General features: G+C 45.4%; 1 protein-coding gene across 2 annotated transcripts in view; it reads right to left on the bottom strand.

Moving 5' to 3' along the window:
• The window catches only part of SHMT2 (serine hydroxymethyltransferase 2), a 207,725-nt gene that overhangs the window by 31,854 nt on the left and 156,587 nt on the right, over window positions 1–19,284 (bottom strand). For both annotated transcript variants that reach the window (XM_086966700.1, XM_086966695.1), the window contains exon 6: window positions 15,339–15,461. In XM_086966700.1, the coding sequence (XP_086822826.1) occupies window positions 15,339–15,461 (123 nt within the window). The remainder of the gene's footprint in view (window positions 1–15,338; window positions 15,462–19,284) is intronic.

A 19,284-nucleotide genomic window follows, 5' to 3' on the forward strand; every position in this document is an offset into this window, starting at 1 on the left:
GATACAGCCCCCTGCATCGGTGCCAGCACCCACTGTGTGCCAGCTAGGAGGAGGTTATAGGATACAATGTGGAAATAGCATCTCTGCCAGCAGTGACAGCTCAACAGGTGGCATTGCCAGCTGTGCAAGTGTGCAGCTTCCTCCGGGAAGGCAGACAAAGCCACACTCAGTGATCGGAGGGGTGAGTGGTGTTGCGCCCTCTGAGACGGTAGACAAATGCTATGCAGTAACTGCCAGCGGGGGTCTGTGCTGTAGCGCTCTCTGCTCCCTGGAAGGCTTCAGCCACTGGACTTCGTGACTGGCCAGTGGGTGTCTGCAGTGTCGGCTTCTGACACGGGCGAGCTGGGCCCGGGCCCAGAGCACCAATCCTCAGAGGAGGCAGGCGTAGCTGTCTACATTAGGGCCATGCAGACCCCGTCACCTGGCTCAAGTGCTGAAGAGAGGTTTTAAATTCCCTACCGCCTCCTTTCTCCCTTCTCCCTCTCACCACCCACACTCTCTTAGCCCCATCCCCTCCAACAAACACCTTGGCACTACCGTGAGGAGCTGATATGTCGGTGTTCAGAGGCCAGGTCAGGCCAGACCAGTCATAATTCTGATGTAGACTGCCAGGGACTGAGCCCCCCCTGCAGACAGATCACGCTGGGACTCCCCGGTGGACCTGCACTACGGTCTAGCACTTCCGCCTTCCAGGAAAAGCCCGCTGCAGTAGACGCAGCGCGGAATTGCGGCATGGCAGAAGTTTGCACCACGAGCTCATCAACCCAACCCCGCACATCAGGAGGCAGTCTTTTTGGGCCATCGCTCGATCTACGCTACAGGATCACAATCAAACACTCACACCCAGTCAATAGATCTGGGTTTAATCCATCACCGTTCTTTAGCCCACTCTGCCACCCCAGTTCAGACATGGCCTGGCTGCAGACGGCTGTATTGCCAGAAACCCGTCCTAGGAAGCTTGTTTCCAGTCCAGGGAAGGCATGGCTTGGCAGTTCGGGCTGGACTGTTCCCATGAGGCACAGGGTCAGACTGATCATATGGCCATGTCTGAACTGGGGTGGCAGAGTGGGCTAAAAAACGTTGATGGATTGAACCCAGATCTGTTGACTGGGTGTGAGTGTTTGATTGGTTCGGATGCTCCATCCATCACCACCCCCTTTTGTACCGCTTTGTTCGCCATAAGTTCGCAGGGTATGCTCAGACGTGAGTCCTTTGCTCACTTTGCCACTGGATTCAAGCAAGCCTGGCTGAAGACTGCTGTAATGCCAGAAACCGGTCCTAGGAAGCTTGTTTACAGTCCAGGGAAGGCATGGCTTGGCAGTTCGGGCTGGACTGTTCCCATGAGGCACAGGGTCAGACTGATTTGCACATGGCCATGTCTGAACTGGGGTGGCAGAGTGGGCTAAAGAACGTTGATGGATTGAACCCAGATCTGTTGACTGGGTGTGAGTGTTTGATTGGTTCGGATGCTCCGTCCATCACCACCCCCTTTTGTACCACCTGCAACAGAGGCACTTGCTTGTGCGATAAATATATCCCCACGACCGTGTTCTCACATTGAGGGGCGCTGAAGATAGCGAGTGGAGTGACCGATGACAAGGAGCTACCACTTTCTAAACAAGCAATGGCTCCGCTTGGCTCTCAAGCAACATACTTTTTGATCTCACTGCGCTTACAGTCTGCAGACTCTGCCGTGAGGGGAACGGCTTCTCTACTATTTACCTGCTCTACATCTTGCCATCATCCGTGACGGAAACGGCTTGGGGTCCCTTTCCATTCTTTTTAGCCCACCAGGTCCCGCCGTGAGGGGAACGGCTCTATACAAACTACAAGCCCCAGCAGGCTTTGCAAGTCGCCTGCTGTGTGCGCCAGGAGGCGTGATAAAGCGCGAGCGGCCCTCCCACGCAGAGGGACGCGGGCGTACCCAGGCCAAGGGCGGGTCCGTCCATACCAGTCAGCAGTTGGAGGAGGCTGGGCTGGGCCATCCCCCTTACATCAAACATGGGTAGGCGCAAACATCTTTGTAGTTTGGATCAAGAGGGGTTAAAATCTAAAATGCAGAGAAAATCTGAATCCACAATTTCTTATTTGTTTGTCGGCAGTGGGACCATTGAGCAAGGAAAAACGCCAACGCTGAAAAGGAACTATGCTTGGGTACCTCTTCAGCCCTTGGAGATGGGTCTGCGGTGACTGAAATAGGGAAGAACCCGGTTCCTTTGGAACCTATAATACTGAGATCCCGAACAGGAGAACAAAGCTCTGTCTAAAGCTGGTGCTCGTTCAAGGGAGGTAGCTGTTGTACCTAATGAACATTCAATGCCCTTAGATAAAGTTCCACAAGCGCTCTCCTTGGGTTGTACAGGGAAAAGGAGAGTGGCCAAGAAACCTTATAAACTGGATAAATGATCAAAGAAGAGCCTCCCTAGACAAGGGTCAGCTGTGAAGGAAAGCACTCAACGAACATTGTGTGACACTGTAGAGGGCATTTTTAGCACCCGCTTGGAGCCTATTCTCACTGGGATAGCCAAAGATATAATTGACACTTTAAAAAACTGTGTTGCGGGCACCTTAAAAAAATTTGAGAGAATGGACTCTTATTAAGGACTTTAGAACCTTGCATAGCCCAACTGATCCTATTGTGTTATCTGAGGCTTGTGAGGAGATTATGCCACAAGTGGGAGACCCTCACCCTGTTAGCCAACCCTTATTACAGGCACAGGCTAAGCTAAATTATAGTTCTCTGCCTAGTTTAGTGCGTGCAAAGAGGTCACATGTAGAGAGGATTAAATCCTGTGTTTGTCCAGAACCCTTAAATTTTTTTACCTAATGTTATGACTGATGATCTCCATTGGCCCTCTGTTAGACAGGAGAATCGCCCAAGCCCTAATTTATGTAGACTTGATCTACCCCCTGAAGCTACTCCTTTGGTGGCTGTTGTAGGGGTTCCCCCTCTTGATGCCAATGTTAGTGAATCCTCCCAGGCACTACTACGGAAAACTAAAAGATGGTGCGATCAACACTGTTGTGGTAATGCTGGGATCCCTTCTAATATAATAATGGCTAGACGGGTGGGATGGATTGGTAACTGCCCTAAACAAATTGATGGAGACTGCATCATTGTTAACTTTAATAAATGCAATATAGCCAACAGGCTTTTTTGGGATGCCTCTGAGCAGATGAAGGGAGGCATTAGGGCCCTGCCTTTGGGTTTTTTCTATTCCCCTGTAAGGCGTTTGGATAGGAATGTTAATTTTGGTACTGGGCCAGATTGGAAGAGGGCTTATCAGACTCCTCCTTTTATCTGAAATAGGTTGCCCGATCCCCGTATAAATTGGCCTCTATGGGGCGCAGACACAGACCCTCAATTTCAAGATCCAAGGCCAGGTAACATAAATCGAGATTTAGTTTTAACAAATAGATTCCTCCCTCTGTCTCACCTTGAAGGAGGTGTGGCGCCGTGGCCAGGGCGACTGACTCCGGAATCTGGGGATCACGGTTTGATCCGCGGCACCGGCGGCAGATTAGCCCAGCACCATGTGACTCTGGGCAATAGCTGGCTAAATCTTCCCGACGGCCCCCAGCGCCTAGAGACCCTTACGGGTGATTGTGCGCTTTACAAATGTGGATTATTATTAGGGCCCCCGGTTTTATGGTATTTATTTTTTTGCCATTTCCGTCTGTATTTATCCATATTTATTTTTGGGACATTTTTTCTGTATTTATCCACATTTATTTTTGCCACAAGCAAAAGACGACGCTACAGCTGGTATTTTTCCACAATTATTTAAATTGACAATGCACACTTGCGCTCACTTAAGCCGTTCCGTGCTTCGAACGTCCAACGGTCGTCGCGTGCACTACCTCGCTACTGCTGCGCACGACCGTTGGACGTCCGAATCCCGTTAGCGCAATCGAACGTCCGCACTGGGGCGGAATGTTTGCGCGCGCTTAACGGGTTAAACTAGCGATTTGTTGTGGCTTAAGCAGTGCTTTAAATGGTCCGGTACTTAGTAACTTGAAAAGGAGAATACCTGTGCTTCTCAGTTCTACTATAAAAACACTTTAGGATAGTGTACAAGCACTTATGAGGAGCAAGCATGTGCCAGCGCTTCTGTATTTCATCTAAAGCCAGCTAGAATTTTTTTTTTTAATTCGCTGTGTTTAGTCAGCCCCAGTTTTAAAATGAAAACAAAAGTGTTCATGTAACATGACAAGCCTGTTTACATACCAACATTACTGATACTCCTGCATGTTCATACGTCCCTTGACATAATACTGCAGGCAGACTTACATTACTAACAGCTGTATTTCACTTAACACACCAAGCTTATGTATAAACATTTGTTATACACACATGCATGTCATTTAACATAACAAGCCTGTGTACAGGCTTAAGTTACTAACACAGGTGCCATAGCTGCATGCCAAACCTAGGGTTACCTATGTAGCACTTCATCAATTAAGCCCCGAAGTCTTGAAATAACGGGTGTTACTATTACACAAGGCAATGCAACTATTTTGATCAACTTTGGGAGGATGAAAGTCAAGGCAGCGAGTCTGGACTCAAATCTCTGACTTTAAGGTAGCCTACAGATTTTCCGAGCGGAAGCATGACCTCACTAGTGAGTAGAAAAACAATTAGAACAGCAGGAAAACACATAAATGGGGGGGGATTGACATATGCACACAGTAAAGCCTTAAGAGGAAAAGCAGGAGGAGTAATACAAATAAAATCAACTTGGCCCTTACAGATGGTCTTGAAACAGCTGCCAAGCACTTGCTAAAAACCATTGGCATAAAACTCAGCAAAGAGAAGAACGCCTGACCTTACAAAGGAGTTTTAGATCTTCGTGGGGCTTCTAAAAATACCAATACCTCTCTCCGCTCCACTCACTGATTTAGGAGCCAAACACATATTGACCTGTGTTGGCTTCCTCTCCGTGAAACTAAACATCTTGAACCTGCTCTGCTACAGCGGACATTGCCAGAGAGGGTGATTTACGAGGACATGCATTTTCTAAGTGAAAAACAGAATGACCCCTGAATTAACTATTAGTGTATTATGGAATTACATTTTTAATCCATAGTAAATGTCGACAGCGACATGGAAGCGGTTTATGAAATCTTATGTGATTGTGTAGGAAAAAATTCACTGCTCATTTTACTATGAGGGGTTTGTTGAAAATAATGTTTCGATTAAACATTCGGTTAATGTGTTTTCACCAAGGACGACATCATGGGCATGCCGATTGTCACGGGGAAAATATTCATTTATCTCCGGCTGCTGCAGCACTGTGAATTGAAGTGTAAAAACGTGCACTGTATGGGGCCTGGGACAGGAGGAGTCAGGGGCTTTTGAGAGGGTACAGCATGGGGTGAAAGAACAATTAAGCCTCTTTAACAAGTAAATGGTCTTCAAAAGACCTGTGAAGTACTCGTGTGCGGCTGAGTGTGTGCCCAGGAAGGAATTTCCAGCAGCAGGAAGGGGGCCTGGTGAGTTAACTCTGGATTTGAGCACAGCAGTATTTTGCCGTTTTTACATATAAATACAGACAAAGGAAAAATTGTTTTCAGTCTGTAATTATATGTAAAAATCTGTTTAAACGGAAAACCGGGAGCCCTAATTATTATTATTATATGAATGCCTGACTAGAGTCCCCTTAGGTTTGTTCTCCTGGTCCATGCTTAATTGAACAGGCCCTAGAAGCCGAAACGGATCAAAATCGTAAAATTGTTAGCTGGAATATCGCTGGTATTAGATCTAAAAGAGAGGACACGCAGTGGTTGTCTTTCATAAAACAATATGATATAAATGCTTTGCAGGAAACGTGGGATAGGGCGAATAGTTTCTGGCTGGACGGTTTTGAATGTTACTGTTTACCTGCGCGTCCGGCCACAGCGGGTAGAGCCAAGGGTGACCTAGCACTCCTTTTTTCATTAAAGATAAAAGGGACATCAAGGATGTTGGAGTTGGGATCTCATAATTGTCTGATAGCAGAATTATCCACCCTTAATTACCCAAAAATTGTATTTACTAATTTTTATAATTCTGGTGAATGTGATGTGATTGTGAACCAACATTTATTACATCTGGGGAGTTTTTTAGAAAATTATAGGTCTAAGCAAGCCACCTTGTTTTATATTATAGTTATGGCCTATTTTAATATTCATTTGTGTGAAAGGGATTGTTGTATAGATGACCATCTGGGACCTGCTCACTCAGTTGACGCCTCATTTTGAGCACTCGTAACAGGGGGAGGCTTTGGAGGATGTTGTATTCTCTGCACTTGTGTTTCTCTGTACCTCTTTAAGTCCCGCATTCCATTTTCCCTGATGTCATCTTCTTATGTGTTCTGCCTTGTTCAGTTAGCTCCCTGCTTTATGATGGGAACACCAGTTATTCTCTGTGGTGCTTAATAAACACTTATTAAGCTGTACATCTGTCTACTAGCTTCATTTACAACACATGGCGACGATGAGCAGGAGGAGCTGAACAACCACAGAGGGAGGAGAACTCCACTGGTGAAAAGAACCACGCAGATTTTGAGGAAAAGAAGAAGAACCTCTTATTTCAAAGTACAGTAATAGAAATATCCTTGCTACCTTGAAGAAAAGGAATATTACGCTTTGAACAGAAGCCTACAAGATTCCCTAAACAACTGGTGAGTTTGGGAGAATATTTGCCTATTTACACCTTTTATCTAATCGTGACTCTGTTCATGTCGAGATAGTAAAGAAGTACACCTATTCGCGTTGGGATTGTAAAAAGACGCACCCTGCTAAAGGAATTGTATTCCATACTGTATTGCACAAACTTTGGAGCAAAGGGAAATTTTTTGTGCACATTTTGGAATTGGGGTGAGCGAGTGCGCAGCTTCTGCAGAGAAAACGGAGCGATTTGTGTTGTATTTGTGACATTCAGTGAACATTTGGCCTCTCGTGTGAACCGGCATCACCGGTACAAACGGAGACAACTCACAGACTGCATTTTTTAAAAAAGCCTCCTCGAGCAGAAAGACACACGAGTAGATTCCACGAGCGAAGAGACACACGAGCAGACTCACCGTTCTATTTCTATGCCATTGTTTTCTTTCAACGGAGCCATCTACGCCAGCGTCAGGAAGGAAGCACTCGGACAAGAAGGAAACAAACGTCATTGACGGAGGTGACGTACTGGCAGTGACGTGACTGCGCAACGTAACGTACGTGGCGGCCATCTTAAAGCTTCTTTGGTATCTAGGCAACCGACACTGCTTCCGTAAAGTAAAACATCGCAAGCAATAAACATTGCACCGTGTGGGAACAGACGCTTCCAGTGGCATATCGAGTGACTAGAAAGAGCATCTAAAAACGGAAACAAGTGTCCGCAGCAGAATTAAAGGGTGAGAGAGTTATTTACAAAACGAATTTCGAGTGACTGGAAAGAGTATCAAAAAAAAAAAACGGAAACAAGTGTCTGCAGTAGAATTAAAGGGTGAGAGAGTTATTTACAAATCGAATTTGTTTGTCTATTAGACTCAAAGCAGCATACATTGAAAGGTTACTACTAACACTATTCCCTATATTGTGGAAGTAGAGAAAGAGTGGGAAGCACATATTGCACGTTTATTGAGGAAGAGTTGACATTTAAATTGAGTTTGACCATCTCTGCGTCAAAGGGAGTAGCGCTCCTTAAAGAATTTTGAAATGGAAAACCTGAATGTCATTGCACCTCCATTGTTTCTACAAACTACTGGAGATCCACCCATCGAATGGGATGAATGGATAGACATTTTTGAGAACTATATTGAGGCACTTGATGGGAAAGATTTCAGTGCAATTAGAAAAAAAAGCCCTTTTGTTAAGTGCATTAGGCAAAGAAGGACAACACTCTTTTAAATATCTTCCTGTAGCAGTAAATCAAGATGGTAGAGCAATAACCAATGTATACACAGAAGCCAATGCTCGGATGAAAAAACAATACGCGAAAGAAGTAAATATTGTCATGGCAAGGCACAAATTTTACACCCAACCCCAAAGGAATGAGGAATCAGTAGACCAATTTGTGGCTAGGTTACGTGAGCTGTCAATTAAATGTAATTTTGGAGAGATAAGAGACGAAATGATAAGAGACCAGCTGATAGTACAATGCCGGAACAAAAAGATGCAGGAAAAACTGTGGGCGGCAAAAAATCCTACCCTACAAATGGCCATTGATATAGCAAAAGTGGTTGAGGAATCGAACGCATGCATGAAAGAGATGGAAAGGAAAGATCACACAAAGGAAAATGTTCAAGGGAATGGAGTTTCTTGTGTTGATCAGGATGAGGTTGCTGTTGTGAATAAGAAAAGTGTGGACCAGGGAGGAAGTAGTCAGAGGAGATTTAACAATGCGTTCTCAGGCAATGACAGGAATAAATTTCAAGGAAGAATGTGCAGTAGGTGTGGGAGTACTTTTCACAGTTCAGACTTCAGGAGATGCTTTGCAATCGATAAAATGTGTAGGAAGTGTGGAAGGAAAGGACATTTTGCAAAGATGTGTAGGGGTGCAAACGTTGATAAAGTAGCTGTTGTCGGAAACAGGGAAGAAGTAAGAGACATCGTTAGTATAGAAGGTGCCAACAAAATATTGTGTCTAGGTGGGGATGGTGTGAATGAAGGTGAGCCTGGAAGAAGATTCAGACCAAAAGCCCTGTTCCTTATTGATAAAATTGAGGTTCAGCTGATGGTTGATCCTGGATCCTTATGGACTATTATTCCCATGGATATGTATTTAGCAAATTGGAAGGATGTGCAGCTATCTGCTAGTGACATTAGTGCCTGTGGTTATCAGGGTGAAAGTATAGATGTGATTGGGTTTATGGTATGCGTAATATCATTCAAGGATCGCTCGGCTGAAGGTAAAGTGTATGTAGCCAAATCTGGTCCTGCAATTTTAGTATGGGGGCAACAGTATGACCTAGGAATAATAATAAATCCCAGGGCAGCACAACAAGTGATGGTGGTAGATAGCATAACCACAGATTCGATAGTTGAAGGGATGAATGGTCTGTTTGACGAGCATATAGGAGAGTTGAGGGGTTATGTGCATAAAATTGTTCTGCGGGATGATGCCATACCTATGCAACACAGGGTGAGAAAGGTCCCATTCATTACACGAGAGGAGGTGAAGAAGATGCTGAAAGAGATGCTAGGCCAGGGTGTGATAGAGCAGATCGAAACGTCACCCTGGATTTCCCCCGTAGTTATTACGACCAAATCTGATGGAAAATTTCGTTTGTGTGGACCTTCGCACCCTGAACCAAAACATTGTAGTAGACAACTTCCCCTTACCGAACATCAATGAGTTGGTCCTATCACTAAAAGGTGGAAAGTATTTTTCTAAGTTGGACCTTCGCAGCGCCTATCATCAAATAAAACTACACCAAGACTCAAAAGCACTGACAGCGTTCATAACAACTGAGGGGATATACCAATTTACGCGAATGCCTTTTGGACTCGCCTCCGCAGCCGGGGTATTTCAAAGGATGATGGGTGCTGTACTGAAGGGTGTGAACAACGTAGTGTATTTTCAGGACGACGTTCTGATATTTGGTGCAACTGTTGAAGAACACAATGTGATTTTGAAGACCGTTTTGGAGAGGATGGAACAGGCAGGATTGACTCTTAAGAAAGAGAAGTGTAAATTTGCAGTGGAGGAGGTTGAATATCTTGGGTATACCTTGTCTGTCGACGGGGTAAAACCCAAGAGAGACTTATTGGACTCCATTAGAAATGCACCACCCCCATGCGATAAAGATCAGTTGAGGTCTTTCCTCGGCCTCATTGAGTACTACGCTAAGTTTGTAAGGGATTTTGCAGAGAAAACCGAAAAGATCAAGGTGCTGTTGAGGAATGGATGCAAGTTTGTGTGGGGCGTGGAACAAGACGAGTGTTTTAAAAGAATCAAGGTGGAAATTTGCGAGGCAGGCATTTTGACACCGTTCGACACCAACCGCAAGTCAGTTTTGACAGTGGACGCAAGTGCTGTGGGTGTGGGGGCGGTTCTGGCTCAAGTACACGAATCTGGTCTTAAGACGGTAGCGTTTGCCTCGAGGACACTCACTACAGCCGAAAGGAATTACTCTATAATCGAGCGTGAAGCTCTAGCCGCAGCATGGGGTTGCGAGTATTATAGGATGTACCTGTGGGGGTTCAAGTTCACGTTATTGACAGATCACAAACCCTTAGTTAAAATACTTTCGCCTGGCGGTGCTGGCAAGGGTTCCGCAAGGTTAGCTAGACTCGCTGCTAGGATCCAAGAGTACTTGTACACTGTGGAGTATATTCCCGGTTGGAGGAATTGCCAGGCGGATGGACTCTCTAGACTTCCGCTACCTTGGGAGAGGGTGGACAAGTTAGGAGTGGAGTCTCTCAACTCAGAGGGTTCTGTGGCTGCTGTGGATGAAGTTGTAGACATGTGTGCTGGGGCAATTAGTAGGAGTTTGTGGAATACATCCATGGCTAAAGATGTGGTGTTGTGTGAGGTCAAAGACATGATTGCGAAGGGTCCAAGGAGAGAGAGTTGCGTATCTCCTGCACTTCGTCCTTATTTAAAAGTTCTGGAACAATTGTCTATCTTGGATAAAGAGGGGTTCATGATTTTAATGGATGACAAATTCATTCCTCCACATGATGTGCGTTTTACTTTATTTAAGTTAGCCCATGAGGGTCACCTAGGGCAGTCCCTTACCAAGAGGAGAGTCAGAGAAAATTTTTGGTGGCCCGGAATGGACTCCGAAATTTCTCAGTGGGTGGAGAGATGTTCCGATTGCTTGGAAAGCGAGAAGAGACTTAAAGTGGGTAGCCATACTGGTTGTGGCTCAATAGCTGATCCCGGGTGTCCATGGCACACCATATGTCTTGATTTTATTGGCCCTTTCCACCAGTTGAGTCAAGATATGGGTTAGTAGTAGTTGATGTCTCTTCCAAGTGGTTAGTAGTCAAATTCATGAAGGAGATCACTACGAACAGCACTATTGCTGTGCTGAGTGAGATCTTCAGAGAGGAAGGTTTTCCTACAAGGATCATTACTGATAATGGGATGCAGCTCACCTCCCTGGAGATGGCTAATTTCTTGGGAAGGTGCGGTATTGCACACTCGAGGACCTCACTTTACAACCCCCAGGGGAATGGCATAGTTGAGAGGGCCAACCGCATGGTTAAGGGTGCCATTCAAATGGCGATTTCCTCTAGGATGGATGTGAGGAGTTTGGTCAATGACCTGGTTTGGGCCTACAGGACTACTGAAAATAGTGTGACCGGTTTGGTTCCGTTTTCTGTCATGAGGGGACGTTCAGCGGGCACTAAGCTGGTTGCTGCATGGATGAAAGAGTATCTGAATGCTGACCTTCCTGCTGGTCCTGGTGAGCCTGACACTGTCTCTGAATCAGATGGAGCATGCAAATTTGCTGTGAATGATTGGGTGAAAGTCAAACCGGGTCGAGTGGGTGCTGGATTGACGAAGTTCAGGGGACCATTTAAGGTCAAGTCTGTCCATAAAAGATTTGTCACTCTATTTAACGGTGAGAGTTGGAACCTGAGGCGCGTGGCTCTGTATAAAAAAGCCGAGCGAGAACCGGTGAGAACCAATGAGTCTAGTGCCAGCAGTACCAACGGGTCTTGTGCTAGTAGAACTCAGAGAGTGAGAAGACCCCCAGGTTATTTACGCGATTTTGTTTGTAAGTAAGGTCTCTCTCTGTAATGAAGAGCATGTACTTAGTATGTTTTTTTTAGACTTACCCTCCTTTGTTTTTTTTTCTTTGTTTCTCCTTATGAAGGGAAGAGGATATGTTGTATTCTCTGCACTTGTGTTTCTCTGTACCTCTTTAAGTCCCGCATTCCATTTTCCCTGATGTCATCTTCTTATGTGTTCTGCCTTGTTCAGTTAGCTCCCTGCTTTATGATGGGAACACCAGTTATTCTCTGTGGTGCTTAATAAACACTTATTAAGCTGTACATCTGTCTACTAGCTTCATTTACAACAGAGGACCTCTTTGATCCTAGATTTAGTGCCCAAATTGATAGGGTCCCTACGTTTAAAGCTAAGGATAGGGACACCATTATTGACTATATTTTTTTTATCACCGTTGTTACTAGGGAAGGTAGTGTCTTACACTGCTAGTTTGTCTCCCTTTAGCGATCATAATCCTGTTATCTTAGTGGTTGACAAAGAGTGTGGCCTGTTAGGAACAGAAGGAAAGGTGAGAGTTAGCTCTGTAGTACCAAGTGACCAGGAGAGGAGGTTAAAATGGTCTAAAGTTATTCCTGAATCTTTCCACGCTGACCTCTGTGAAAAGGCAAAAGACAATATTGCAAAATGTGTCGACCATACTTCATCAAAGGCGTAGATTGTTAAAGCCTTTGAAGGGATCTGTGGGCAGATAGCTTCTGATCTGACTGTTAAATCTAAACCAAGACGTCAGTTGGGTGAAAGGTGGTTTGACAGTAATTGTTCACGGGTCCACCGAGAGCTACTCCAAGCTTTGAAAAATACTCCAAGAGATAGGGATCGCATAGTAAGATTAAGGAAATCGTATAAGCTGGCGATTCACTTACGTAAACAGGAGATTAAAGAAGAAGCCTGGAATGCACTTTCCTCAGTAGAAATTTTAAAGGATAGGCGAAATTCTGGGCCAGTGTGAACACACCTTTTTTTTCGGGTTTAGAGAATGACCCCATGGAGAGCAATATCACCGAGGGGAAGTGGCTCATTCATTTTGAGGCAATTTATGGGCTCAATGTGGATTATGATCCACCTCTGTGTTTGGAAACCTGCTGAGACTCGCTCCCACTGTTATTTGAGGAGGGGGATGTAGAAAAGGCAATCATAGAGACATCTAATAATAAAGCACCTGGCCCTGATTGTGTGCTGGCGGATCTTTATAAATGTGATCCCAAATTTTGGGCAAGGATATTAAACAATGTCTTTAATGCCTCGCATACCCAGGCATTTCCTGCATCATGGGCCCTATCAACAATCATCACAGTTTTTAAAAAGGGCCAGAGAGGGGATCCTCAGTGTTATAGACCCATTTCCTTAATTGACTCAATGTTAAAATACTGGGCAAAGTCGTTCTGGCCAAAATCACGGACTGGGTGATTGATCCAGAGTACTTCTACCCTGTCTAAATCCATATTGGAGGTTAGAAAGGACCTCATTTTCAGTGTCGGAATCTACATCTCTTAATAAGCAAATATACGATGGCTAAAGAAGGTTCTTTATACATGGATTTTATGGACCTTTCTTCAGCGTTCGATCCGGTTAACAGGGCAAAGCTGTGGACTATGTTGCTAAACATGGGCATTGATCCTTCTCTGGTTCATTTTTGGGCTGATCTGCATCGGGATATTTCTGCAACAGTAAGGGTTACGCAGGATGGCAAATGTACAAAGCAGTTTAAGTTAGGGAGGGGTGTCCGACAGGGATGTATTCTGGCCCCAATTCTTTTTACCCATTATATCAATGCCCTAGAAAAATCTTTGGCGGAGGCTTGTTTGGACATTCTGCTATAGGAGAACAGATTATCCCAGTCCTCCTATACGCGGATGATGCAGTACTATTAGCTCGTACTTTTGAATGCCTTTGGTGATTTTATTAAATCTTTGGATCTGATAGTTAATATCACGAAATCCCATATTATGATAGTTGGTAAAAGAAATAGGAAAAAAAAATCGTTTTATTGTAATGGAGCCGAGGTCTCTAGGGTGCCCTCTTACTTATTTGGGGGTGCTATTTGACAAAAGAGGTTCCTGGGTCCCCCAACAGAAGGCAACAAAGAATGCCGTAGTCAGTTCAATGACAGCCCTCTTAGGGTTCGCTCAACGACTGGGTGCTAGCTCCTTTGAAGCCATGCTTGGAACTTATAGATCCAAATGTTTGGCTATTGCCTCGTATGGCTCATTGATTTGGGGCTATAAACAATAGGAAGAGATACAGAAGGTGGATAATAGATTTTTAAGAACGATTTTGTCTGTCCCTCAATCTACTTCAACTTTTGCCATCCACCAGGAACTTGGAATGGGTTATGTATCCGATTTAATGAGAATTGCCCCTCTGGTTTGTTGGCTCACAATCTGGCTTAATCCAGACTTAACCCTGAATCATTGTATCCTGCGGGATTGTGTTTCCCTGGATAAAGTCAGTAGTATCCAGTGTTTGGCTTATGTTAAGCACATGTTTTTTAAAATAGGACACTCTGATCTTTTTGACCTTCCGGAAGGCATCAGAAAGGATGACGTGAAATGGACCAAAGCACAACTATTGAATACTTTTATGTTGGAATGTGAGGAGCAGGAGCTTCAGAAACCTCTTGTTAGGGCCCATTATCTGATAATATCCTCTTCATCAATTGAGCCCTACTTGAGAATAGTGGCCAGGCCCTTCCATCGGTGGCTCCTGACCAGATTCCCTTTTAACTTACTTCATTTGTCCCTGGGTACTATCTCGGGCTGGTCTAAACCTGAGAATCTAAAACCATGTCAGTGTGACAATTTTTCTTCAGAGGACACACTGCATTTTAGGTTTTGCGCCTTTTATGCAGAAATACGAGGGAGGTTTCTAGTCCCTCTTTTGAGGGGCAAGGATTTCCTACAGGTCAAGGAAGCTCTTCTTTATTTACAAATGCTTAGCCACACCTGGGACATTTTTAACATCGCTAGCTTTCTGGTTGCAGCTGTACGACTTAAAAAAAAAGAGACTTTCTCTGATAAATCCTGTTTGAAATCATTTATTTTTCCACAGATTGAATTTGATATGTACTTGACTGTTTTTAACTTGAATGAAATATTTACTTGCGCCCATTATGTTTTATATACTTGATATGATTGTGCTAAATTTTAAATGCGTATTGTACTTTTTGTGATTTTAAATAATCGAATACAAGTGGTTTGACTCACTGACACACTGACCCCTGAACACAAAACGGGCCCATTTTATTCACAAGCTGCTGCCAGGGCGCCAAATTTCTTTCTACCCAGGCCAGGGTGCTATTCTGGCAAAGGCCGGGCAATAAAGTGCTGTGGCACTCTGAATGTTGCATTCACGGATCAGGGGTCAATTAGAATCATGGCTTTCCTACTTGACAACATTGTGTTATCTTAATAGTATTCGTGTTGCACTCCAAGGCACATCGGAGCCCCTAAAAACAAGCTCACTGGCAGGGGAAAGGACTGTGAGAAAGAGGTGGATACAAATGAACATTAAGGGGACATTTTTGCAGAAAACGCTAATTCCAAGGAGATGAACTTAGTTCCAAACAAGTCGTCTTGTTGAAGCTGCATGTGTGGTTTGCAGTGCATGCACCATTGCACTCACTCACCTTCTTCATCCGGGCGTAGTCGATGAGCCGGGCATAGGCGCTGGTGCCGGCGATGATCAGGCGTGGACGGAAGAGGCGGGCCGTCACCTCCAGCTGCTCGTAGTTGATGAGTCCGGTGGCAGGCTGAGGCGAGCACGAGACAAGAGGAAAGACAAGGTCAGGGCTTCATGCGAACACACACGTGCAATGCAGGCGCGGGGCAGCAGTTCGTATCAGCAGGGCACAAGGGCCTCTCCACCAGGAGTGACACCTGGACGGACCAACCCTGCCTTGAGTGAGGACTATGACGCAGACGGACCGCCTGCCAGGTAACGCTAAGGCTGAAGGGGCAGAACCCAGCTGCTAAACCGCAGCCCTTGATCCCTCCCAGGTTAGTAAGGCAAGCATCTCAAGCAGTGCCACCCGCTATTTAAAGCGCCAGGAAATAACACAGTGTGTACTTAGGATATGGACTCTTGTCATGGATGGAAAGACCCCACTGCGCGCTTTGCTCCAGGCTACTGGACGTATGGTATTTATTTATGCATTTTTATAAAGCACAAACTTTACCCGAAGGTGTCAGAGCGCTGTACAATAGAACCAGTTACCTTACATGAGAGAAATGTTACAAAATAGAACTAACAAAAATAGCAAGAGAAACACAATATTAAACACAGCAAGCAAGGAATGTACAAAAATAGATAAATATTAAAAATTTACAATGACTAACGGACTTCCTAGTGGGGTCTGAGAATGAGGGAATTAGTTCTGAAACTGTCTTTGGAATAGAAGAGATTTGAGGTCCGATTTGAAGATCCGGATGGAGGGGATGACGCAGAGCGATGGAGGAAGCGAGTTCCAAATTCTCACTGCATTACCTGAGAACGATTGAGCCATCAATTTTTCCCTTTTGAAGGAGGGGAGCTCAAGCAGAAACTTTTCACCATTCCAAGAAGGTCTCAAGCCTCCAGACAATTTCAGTTTATTCGCCAGATAGTGAGGGGAGGAAGAATGCAAGGCTTTGTGGGTGATGCAAGCCGTTTTGTAAATAGCTCTAGCCTCGATGGGAAGCCATCAGAGAGAAGACAGGATAGGAGTGATGGGGTCACTTCATTTGGACCCTGAAATAAAGCGAGCTGCTGAATGGAGGACGGATTTGAGGGGTGAGAGGTGAGATTTGGGAAGGCCAGTCAGAAGAGAATTACAATAATCCAGTCTAGAGAGAACTAGCGATTGTACCAAGGTTTTTAGGTCTTTCTTCGGGAAGAACCTACAAATCCCCCACAGAAGGCGCAGCTGATAACGTGCATTCTTGGTAATGGAGTTGATGTGAGCAATTAGGTTGAGTCTTTTGTCAAGTATGACACCTAGGGATTTAGCGCAGTCGACAATGATGGGTTTACTGTGGAGTAGATTCAGCTGATTGAACAGGAGGCGGGGAGAGAGAGGTAGACAGGAGGAGGAATTACATTTTTGGAGGGATTGAGAATGAGTTGGTGACTTAACATCCAGTTGTAAATAGACTTGTGAGTAGAGTTGAGTAGAGAGATCTTGTGAGGAAGACACATTGAGGTAGATTTGGGTGTCATCCGCGTAGAAATGGTAGCAGAATTCAAGATTTGTTTAGGAGGTTCCCTAATGGTTCCAGATAGAGATTAAATAGAGTGGGTGCAAGGATAGAACCTTGAGGGATGCCTTGATCAACCACCAGAGGAGACAAGAGACTGTTCGCAATCTTGATCATTTGGGATCTGTCCGAGAGGAAGGAGGCAAAACATTTAAGCACTGTGTCTTCCATGCCCATTCTCTGTTGAAGAGTGTTGAGGAGGGTGTTGTGATTAAATGTAAATGTAAATGTGTTGTACTTGTAAAGCGAACGGCTGCCCCAGCGACGGGGCGTCCCGGCGCTGCACTCATACCGCTGTGGAACCCTTCCTGGCTTTTTCCTGTGAAATGTCCACTCCTGGGCACCCCCAAGGTGAAGCCAGGCATCCAAGCGCTGCTGGGGCCGTTGTGGAGATTAAGCAAGCTATTGCCCAGAGTCACAGAGTGGGACGCATGATTAGACTTGGCACCGAGGCGAGAATTATCAGGTCCGGGGAGATTGAGTCCAAGAGCCACCGAGGCGGGAATTGAACCCTGGTCCCGGGCCAGACCTCTGCGTCAGCGTCTGCCGCTCTAACCATTCAACGATTCAGAAAAGGGGGTGGTGATGAACAGAGTGTCTGAATTAAGCAGACCACTCTTACCCAGTCCAAGGATCAGGGCTTGATCCATCACCTTTATTTATCTCACTGCATCATCCCAGCTCAGAACCTGGCTATATGCAAATCAGTCTGTCCCTGGCCCAGTGCATCATGGGAACAGGGCAGACTAAACTACCAAGCCAATTCTTCACCAGAAAGGAGACAAGCTACCGGGGACCGGTTTCTGGCATTTCAGCCGTCTTCGGCCCGGCTTGCTTGAATCCTGATGGTGCAGTGAGAAAGGGACTCATGTCTGAGTATACCCTGCCACACCTATAGTGGCCAAAAACGATTCAGAAAAGGGGGTGGTGATGAACAGTGTCTGAATTAAGCAGACCACTCTTACCCAGTCCAAGGATCAGGGCTTGATCCATCACCGTTATTTATCTCACTGCATCATCCCAGCTCAGAACCTGGCTATATGCAAATCAGTCTGTCCCTGGCCCAGTGCATCATGGGAACAGGGCAGACTAAACTACCAAGCCAATTCTTCACCAGAAAGGAGACAAGCTACCGGGGACCGGTTTCTGGCATTTCAGCCGTCTTCGGCCCGGCTTGCTTGAATCCTGATGGTGCAGTGAGAAAGGGACTCATGTCTGAGTATACCCTGCCACACCTATAGTGGCCAAAAACGATTCAGAAAAGGGGGTGGTGATGAACAGAGTGTCTGAATTAAGCAGACCACTCTTACCCAGTCCAAAGATCAGGGCTTGATCCATAACCATTCAGCCACACTTCTCCACATTAACAGTGTCAAAGGCTGCAGAGAGGTCAAGAAAAATCAGCAGGCAGGATTCCCCCGAATCGAGTATATGCAGTGCATCATCGATCACTTGCAGCAGGGCGGTTTCAGTGCTGCAATTTTGAATAAAGCCTGATTGGAACAAGTCGAGGAGATTATTGTCCATAATGTGTTGTGAAAGTTGTTTTGCAACACATTTTTCTGTGATCTTTGAAAGAAAAGGGAGATTGGTGATGGGGCGGAAATTATTGAGGTTGTTCGCATCTGCGGAGGGTTTTTTTTAGAAGGGGGGGATAACCTGTCCTATTTTGAGGACAGCTGGGAGGAATCCTTGACTGAGGAAGAGATTGACTAGCCCGGTCCAAAAAGATAGAGTATTGGTATAGAAATCAATGGCGATGCCACTAGGTTTGGGGTCAGAAGAATGGTTGGAGGGTTTGGTTTCCAGGATGCATTTGAGGAGGTCATCTTCCGAGATGGCGGCAAAGTTCTGCCAAGTGACTAAGGATTTTCGCTCCTCAATGGGGGTGGGGTGGGTGACCTTATCCACCAGTGATTTGACCTTTTCATCAAAGAATATAGCAATTTCAGTTGCTCTCTTTGAAGCATCCTCAGGATTGATGGTTTGGGGAGAACAATTTGGGTTTTTGATGAGGTCGAAAAGTTTTTGGGGCCTGTTTTTAGCTGAGTTGATGAGGGATCTGAAATGAGATGCTTTTTCTTGGAAGATGTGCTTGCGGTATTTGGATCTTGCTGAACGTAAAAGAGAGAGATTGGCAGTAGATGGAGATTGTCTCCAATGTTTCTCCAAGATTCGAAGGTTTTCCTTTCGTCATAGAGAGCTTTATTGAACCAAGGTGCTGAGGGGGTGGGTCTTTTCCTTTGGAGCGGAGCGACCTTGTCGATTTCCACTGCAAGGATTGAGAAGCAATGGGGGGTGAGATCGTTGACATCCGCGTTAGGGTCTAGACTAGGAAGT

The sequence above is a fragment of the Lissotriton vulgaris genome, chromosome 1_1 (assembly GCF_964263255.1).
Source record: "Lissotriton vulgaris chromosome 1_1, aLisVul1.2, whole genome shotgun sequence".
NCBI lineage: Eukaryota > Metazoa > Chordata > Amphibia > Caudata > Salamandridae > Lissotriton > Lissotriton vulgaris.